The sequence below is a fragment of the Chrysochloris asiatica genome, unplaced genomic scaffold (assembly GCF_000296735.1).
Source record: "Chrysochloris asiatica unplaced genomic scaffold, ChrAsi1.0 scaffold00167, whole genome shotgun sequence".
In the NCBI taxonomy this organism is placed as follows: Eukaryota; Metazoa; Chordata; class Mammalia; order Afrosoricida; family Chrysochloridae; genus Chrysochloris; species Chrysochloris asiatica.
In genome coordinates, this window is record NW_006408685.1 from 4707536 (window position 1) to 4716044 (window position 8509).

Here is an 8509-nt window from a genome sequence, read left to right on the forward strand (position 1 = left end):
GCTGACCTTAAGGTTCGCAGCCTGATTCGTAACCACTAAGCTCCCAGAGCTCCTTATCTATGTAGGTAGATAGATATTCTAAAGAGGTGTCGGAGGGTTTGGTTGTTGATGTTTCTATACATATAATTATAGATGCTACATGTATATTAATATGGTAGATAAAGTACACAAGAAGTACAATAATGGAAATATCTCAGACACAACAAAGCTCACAGGACGAAATTCTTAGGCTTGAAGACACAGGACCATAGATTTTGTGGACATCTACGTCAATTACACAACATAGTTCAGAAAGACAGTATTCTGCATCCTACTTTGATGAGTAGCATCCGGAGTTTTAAAACCTTTGAGCAGCCATCTAACATACAATTATTGGTGCTTTCCCATTCAGAGCCAAGGAGACAGAAGAAAACCAAACTCTCAAGGGAGCAGTTAGTCCAGATAACAAACAGACCACATGAGCCACAACCTGTAGGACCCCAGGCAAGAAGAACTAGATGGTGTCTGGCTGCCAGTAACAATTGCTCTGACTGAGATCACAACAGAGAATATGGACAGAGCTGGAGAAACATGTAGAAGAAAAAAAATCAAATCTTCAACAAAACAAAACAAAAACTGGTCTGACAGGGACTGGAAGAAACCCCAGGCTAGTGAAGCTTTTCCTAGAGACCACATTTCAGCCAAACATAGGCCATAAAAGTAGCAATAACACTGAGAGAAATGTGTTACACAGAAAAATCAATTATATGAGATCAAATGGATAACATTTGCCCAAAAGCAAAGATGAGAAGGCAGCAAGGGGTAGAAAATTCAGATGAAAGGAAACTGGAAGGCCAGGCAGAAATGGTAAAAGTGCTGACAGATTCTGGCAAATGCAATTAGTATTATGAAACACTTTTTTGTATAAACTATTGAATGGAAAACTATTTACTCTGGTAATTTTCAATTAAAACATATTTTATACATATGCCATATATTTTATTTCTGCTAATAAAAATTTGGGCTTATTGTAAAAAAAAATTTGCAACTATAAAATATTGCAAAGAAGGAAAACTAGTGACCCAGAATATGTTGTTGTGTGTCCTAGAGTCAGTTGCGCCCCATAGAGACCCTGTATAGGGTTTTCAAGGAGTGGCTGGTGAGCTTGAACTGCCGACCTTGTGGTTCATGCGACTTTGTAGGCTAGCACATTAACCCACAGAGCCACACCAGGACTCCGACCCTGTATATAAAGAGTCACTATCTTTGTTTCTTCAGGAGCCCTGGTGTGGCAATGCGGATTAATGCGCTGGACTACAAGGTCAGTTTGAACCACAAAGTCGGCGGTTCAGGCTCACCAGCCTCTCCTCGGAAACCCTATACAGGGTTGCTATAAGTAGGAACTGACTCCACAACAGTTAACAACAAAAACAACATAGGGTTTCCAAGGCTTTTAAAATCTGTGCTGGAGCAGAAAGACTCGTCTTTTGCCTGCGTTCCATAATATAGATGTAATTAATAAACATTAAGCTTTCCCATGTTTCATAATCTAGATGTAATTAATAAATATTAAGCTATATATTAAGAGGAGTCCAGGTGTGGCGCTGTGGGTTAATGCGCCAGACTGCAAAGCCTTTTGAACTGCAAGGTTGGTGTTTCAAGCTCACCAGCTGCTCCTTGGAAACCCTATATGGGGTCGCTATAGGTCTGAATCGACTTGATGACACTTGACAACAACAACATATTAAAAATCTCTGGTAGCGTAGTGGTTATGAATTGGGCTGCGAACATCAAGCTCAGCTGTTCGAAACTGTTGCGCTGGAGGAAGATGATGCTTTCTCTTGTAAAGATTTACAGCCTCGGAAACCCTGTTACAAGGTCGCTATAAGCCGGAACTGACTCCACAGCACATAACTACCACCACCACCAAGCTATATATTGGAGTCCTGGTGTGGTGCTGTGGGTTAATGTACTGGACTGCATGGTTGATTGGAACCGCAAGGTCGGTGGTTCAAGCTTGGAAACCCGATACAGGGTCGGTGAGTCGGAACGGACTCTATGGCACTTAACAAGCATAGTAACAAGCTATATTTTCTTCTGATCATTTGGGAACATTTACAATAAAGAATATTTTAAACATCTCATCAAATATAGTTTGGAAAGTGGGACGAATCACCATGAAGTAAGTATAATTGAAGTACTAGTCATGATGCTGAACACATAATGCATTCTTTCTGGAATTGAAATTAGCTAAATCATAAATTCAAATATCATTGTTGATGCAAATGACTCTAAAAAAATCTAACTTTGATAATTTATCTCTATTATTATTGATGACTCCAAGATCAGTATGATTATATGCAGTATTTATCTTTTCTTCACAGGAACTCCATTCTCCAACAATGAAAGTTACTGCATATCCACAGACCACCATTAGGAGATACATAGTACAAAATCCTGAGCTGGTAAGATATGTCAAGATAATATTTTTCCCAACCAGTGATCCCTTTTAAGTAGACAATTTCAACAAGAAGTGTGAGTCAGTTATCATGTCCTTAATATCTGCCAGTTTTAGTGAATTTCTCATCACTAGTATAAAAAGCATCACCTTTAATTTCAAGAAATTGTGCACCCATATACTCTGACACAGAGATGCAGCAATTCCAAAGATCATTGACATACTTGAGTTACAAAGGTTTTCTAGTTCTATAACCCCACCCATGTGCTATAGGATTTTTGTGCACTCTGAACCAAAGAAAAAGGGAGTAAAGTTCTTTCACAGACTTCACATAAAAATTCTAATGGCTGTTACATAAGGGTTGGAATCTTTATCTAGCACATTTAGATTTTCTGTTGAGATATGAGCTAAGAGGAAGAAAATTAAAAGTTGAAAGGTCAAAAACACCTTCAATATCACTGTTGCCTACGGTGTGTGAACTTTTTGTGTTTGGCAAAGAGCAGTTTAAAAAATTACATTATTATATTTTCTAATAACATATATAACTTTACATTTTATTAGCTAGGATATTACTCTCTGTTTCTATGGTGGAGAAAATAAAGAAAACTATTTTTCCATAATATTAAACCTTCCTCAATATATGTACACACAAATGGCTCTGCAAATCCACTTTCTTTAAGCTGCAATAAGAGGTTCTGTCAGGACCATGTTATTGCTGTTAGATGCAAATGAGCCATTTTTAACTCATAGCAACCCTAGATACAATACAATGAAACACTGCCTGGTCCTGTGCCATCGTCAGAACTGTGCAAAGACATCGATCTCACAACTAGAATAATATTCTCCAAATAGGAATACAGCAACTTTTTTATTTTCTTTTTTCAAGATTGCAGGAAACAATCCTTCCCTCACCTACAAAATATAATAAATTATTTTCTTCATCTATGGGAAGCAAATGGTTAAACTAGAGTAACACATTTGCTATTATTCTAGATGGAATTGGGATAGGTAAGGGAGGATACACTCATCTTCTACTTACATGTATTTCTCCTCTTACTTTTCTTTCATATATTTATTTAAAAATATTTTTTTTCATGTCTCCTTAGCTAGGCAGGCTGCTAAGTGTGCATATGAGTGTATTTGAGCATATGTGCATGCAGGCTTTGATTCGTATGTGATTGCTTGGACATTTGCTTGCATTTGCATATATGCATGTACATAAAGTTGATAATTGATATTAGAGTTCATTCTTTGTGTTGTGGTTTTATGAGTTTTGATAAATGCAGCATGGTACAGAATAGTTTAACTGTCCTAAAAATGCCTAATATTCTACCTATTCCTCCCTGTCTTAATTATCTAATGCTGCTATAATTGGAGTCCTGGTGTGGCACTGTAGGATAATTACGGGACTGCTAACTGTAAGGTCGATGGTTCAGACTCACCAGTCTCTTCTCAGAAACCCTATACAGGGTTGGAATGGGTCAGAACTGACTCACCAGCATTAACAACAACAGATATAACAGAAAAACGCAAGTGGACACCTTTAACAAAAAGTAAATTTATTGTCTCACAGTTTAGAAGCTAGAAGTTCAGATTCAGAAGGCTTTCCTTTTATGTTGGCTCTGGAAAAAGCATCTGTAGGTCCAACATTCCTTGGAGATTTCCATGTGTCTTAGGATCACTATTCTCTTGTATCTAGGAGCTACAGCATTCAGGAACCCCAAGTCCAAAGTATATACATCACTACCAGCACTTCTTTCTTCGTGATTGTAGGTCCATCTGAGGTCTACTCACTCTTCTCTACTTTCATATCTCAAAAGAGATTGTTTCAAGATACAACCTAATTCTGTAGATGGAAACTAGCCACATAATATCATTATTTTTGTCATTAGATGTCTTTGAGTTTCAGTTCACAGTGAACCTATGTGCAATAGAACGAAACACTACCTAGCCCTGTACCATCCTCACAATTGTTACTTTTGAGATCATTGTTGCTGCCAATGTGCAATTCCTCATGTTGAGGTTCTTCCTCTTTTTCACTGACTCTCCACTTTTCTAAGCATGACGTCTTTCTCAAGGAATTGGTCACTCTTTATAAAATGTCCAAAGTACAAGAGACAAAGTCTCACCATCCTTGCTTCTAAGGAGCATTTTGACTGCACTTCTTCCAAGACAGATTTGTTTGTTTTTCTGGCATTCCATGGCACTTTAAATATTATTTGCCAACACCATAATTCAAATGTATCAATTCTTTTACTGTCTTCCTTATTTATGATCCAACTTTTACATGCATATAAAGTGATTGAAAAATACCATGGCGTGCATGGGTCAGGTGGACCTTTGTCCTCAAACTGGCATCTTTGCTCTTGTATACTTTAAAGAGGTATTTTTCAGCAGATTTGGCTAAGACTGTTGTTTCCATGACCACTGATTGTGGATCCAAGCAATTTGAACTGCTTGACAACTTCAGTTTTTCTCCATTTATCATTATGTTATTTATTGGTCCAGCTGTGAGGATTTTCTTTTCTTTACGTTGAGGTGCAATCCTTACTGAAGGCTGTAGTCTTTGCTAATCATCAATAAGTGTTTCAAGTATTCTTTTCTCTTACCAAGGTTGTGTCATCTTCACATTTCAGGTTGTTAACGAGTCTTAATGCCACATTCTTCTTCATGTAATACAGCTTCTCAGATAAATTTCTCAGCATATAGATTGAATAAATATGGTGAACAGATTCAACCCTGACACCTTTCCTGATTTTAAATCATCCAGTATCCCCTTGCTCTCTTCGAATGACTGCCTCTTAATCTATGTACAAGTTCCTCATGAGCACACTTAAGCATAAGTAAACATCTTTCTGGTATTCTCTGCTTTCAGCCATCTTATGTTACACGTCCTCTTCTTAATCACATTTGAATTTGTGTCAGTTCTTTGTCAATGTACTGCTACAATCACTTAAGGATTATCTTCAACAAAATTTTACTTGCATATACTATTAATTAGTGAGCTCTGGTAGCGTAGTGGTTACGAATCGGGCTGCGAACCTTAAGGTCAGCGGTTCGAAACTACCAGCTGCTCCGCGGGAGAAAGATCAGGCTTTCTACTCCCGTAAAGATTTACACCCTCGGAAACCCTGTACAGGGTCGCTATGGGTTGAACCGACTCGACGGCACTTAACAACAACAACAACAACATACTATTAATTATTTTGTTAAATGATTTCCTTTGGGTCACCTTTATTTGGAATGAACACAAATATGGACCTCTTGCAATCAATTGTCTCGGTAGCTTGACATACACAAGTAAGCATCTCCAGTGCTGCATCAGATTGTTGAAATTTTTCTATTTGTATTTGGTCAGTTTCTGGAGCTTATTTTATTTCCCATGTTTTCAAGAATGCTTGGTCTTCTTCCTTCAACACCTTTGGTTCTTGATCATATCAAACCTCTTGAAATCTCTGAACATTAATTAATTTTTTTTGGTAAAGTGATATTTTGTATTTTTTCCATCTTCTTTTGGTATTTCTAGCATCACTCAATATTTTGCCATTTATATCCTTCAATATATCCTTCCATGTTGCAATCCAAGCCTTTTATTTTTTCTTCAGGTTTTTCAGCTTGAGAAATGCAGACTGTCTTCTTTCCTTTTGGTTTTCTAACTCTAAGTCTTTGTAGATTTCATCATAATATTTGACATGAGCAGTCTTTTGAAATCCTCTGTTAAAGTATTTTTTCCCCAATATTTCATTCAGTAGCTTTAGCTTCTCTATACTCAAGTGTTAGTTTCAGAGTCTCTTCTGGAATTCACTTTAGTCTTTTCTTTCTTTTGTTTTAAATGGCCTTTTTCTTTCTTCCTGTATAATGCTATTGATGTCATCTCACAACTCTTCCATTCTGTAGTTATTAGTGTCCGATAAACCAAATCTATTATTCTTATTATTATTTAATGTTTTATTGTGAATTATGTGATAGTTTACATGGGAGAACATTAGCTTTACAATAATCCTATCGTATATCATTTCATTGCTATGGTTACAATCCCCTCCATGCATCATCAACCAATGAAAGAGTATACACTACAAGCCTGCCCACCCCCACCCCCGGTCATCAACACAGCCCCTCTCCCTCTCTGTGTCTAAAGTCCCCAACTGCTCTATCTCTCCACATCATCGTCTCTGCTTCCATCTCAGGCATCACTGCTTCTCTGGGTAGGGTCCTGCTCTCCCCTCTTCTCCCCTGATGGTCCCAGGGACCTCCACTCCTAGGCTGAAAAGTTAATCACTCTCCTCCTTGCTACAAAATGTCTACCTTCACATTTCCAACCCTTACAAGCAGTACTGATAACAATTATTCACTATTGTATCACAAGAGACCTATCCGCATTTCATTTCATCAGCCCCACCTAGACAGATTGTACACTACTCAGTGGAGATTCTATATTCCTTCATGCCCTCTGAATCTAGGTTCCCTCTTGAAAACTTGTAAGCCAGTCACTTCTTGCCTTTGAAGCTCCCCCCTATTTTGGGTAGCCTATGTCCAAGTTGCCCATCCCTGTCTACTCTGTGTATGGAGGGGATGGGAATGATCCTTGCTGTTAGGATTTGTTCCCTCTTTTGAGCTACTTCTTCCATAGGTGTAGGTCAAGTTCATCAAATTGTATCAGATTACTCTTTTTTCCTCTACTTTCTTTTTCTCTGGTTGAGCTCTGATCATCTAGTCATTGAAGACAGGTCAAGTGGGTATTATCTGCAAGAGTGGATGCTTCACTCTCCACTCTAGTCCTCTGTGGTATGTCACTGACTCTGGGCCCAAGAGTCCAAAGGTCTTGCCACACTGCTGGCCAACCAGGTCTCCACCTGGGTTCATAAAAGTCTATTGAACATTGTAGGGCTTACCTTACAGCTTCATGACTGTTTTAACTTTCCCTTATCAGTGACGAGTGTGGTCACCAATCATAGCGTGGATTCCCATTTAGTCTTAGTCTTGGAAGAGGGTTTACACTGAGGGCCCCAACCACTTGCCTTGATGTCTCCTGGGCAAGCAACTTGCCTGTTCTTGTAGTAGCAGTCTGTCTGCCTATGTAGTTTTGTATTTTTCCTGTCAGTCTTTCTTTCAAGAAGTGTCTCTGTTCTACCCGCTCCAGGCTGGTCTGGTCATCCTTTCAAGTGGAAATTTCCCATCTCTGAGATCTGGATATGGTTCAGGCTTCCACATATAGTCTTACATAATGCAGAGGATCTGCAGGAAGCCTCCTTCACTGGGCATGTTTTAGCCCCATTTTAGGTATTCCAATCAGTTATAGGCAGAAGAAGGACTTACAAGCTTTCTATGGTGATGTTTCTGGCTATTCCTTTCTCCCCCCACTCCCCAATGTCTATTTTTTAATATAATCCAAGGAAAACCAAGATTCAAAAGACAACCAAGCATCTTAACATTACTCCCCCCTTTCCCCATCCCAACAATATCTCAATCTCTGTATCCCAGAGCCCTGTTGTTCCAAGGTTGTGCATACATCATTATTTACCTCTGTCCCACTTAGCCCATGCAAACCTGCCTAATTGTTCTCCCATCTGCTTTGTTCTTCCATTCACCTCTCCCTTCTTGTATATTGCCCCACTCCCCAGCACCAAAACTATGCTGTGTCTATTCCTTACCCTGTGCTCCACCTTCCCCTCCCTCCCCTCACTCAACCCCACATCCCAGCAACCAGCAAAGAATCCACCCCCCTTTAGAATGGGTTCTTTTTCTTAGTCTTTTACAGCAGTGGTCCTATGCAATATTTCTCCTTTTGTGACTGACTAATTTCACTCAACATAATATCCTCAGGGTTCATTCATGTTAAGCAGTGGCTTGCAGCTTCCTTGTTATATTTCAAGGTAGCATAGTATTCCATTGTGTGTATTCCACAGTTTGTTTGGGCACTTTGATGGACACTTTGGCTGCCTCCATCTTTTTGCTATTGTAAATAGTGCTGCTATGAACATTGGTGTGCATATATCTGCTCGTGTTGTGGGTCATATTTCTTGTGGGTAAATACAAAGCAGAGGAATTGCTGGATCATAAGGTATTTATATT

At 38.9% G+C, this 8509-nt stretch overlaps 1 protein-coding gene across 1 annotated transcript in view; it reads left to right on the top strand.

Annotated features, from left to right (window-relative positions):
• Window positions 1-8509, top strand: part of POF1B (premature ovarian failure, 1B) — a 287784-nt gene that overhangs the window by 108929 nt on the left and 170346 nt on the right. Inside the window, exon 6 of the mRNA XM_006871314.1 lies at window positions 2364-2444. Coding sequence (XP_006871376.1) covers window positions 2364-2444 — 81 coding nt within the window. The remainder of the gene's footprint in view (window positions 1-2363; window positions 2445-8509) is intronic.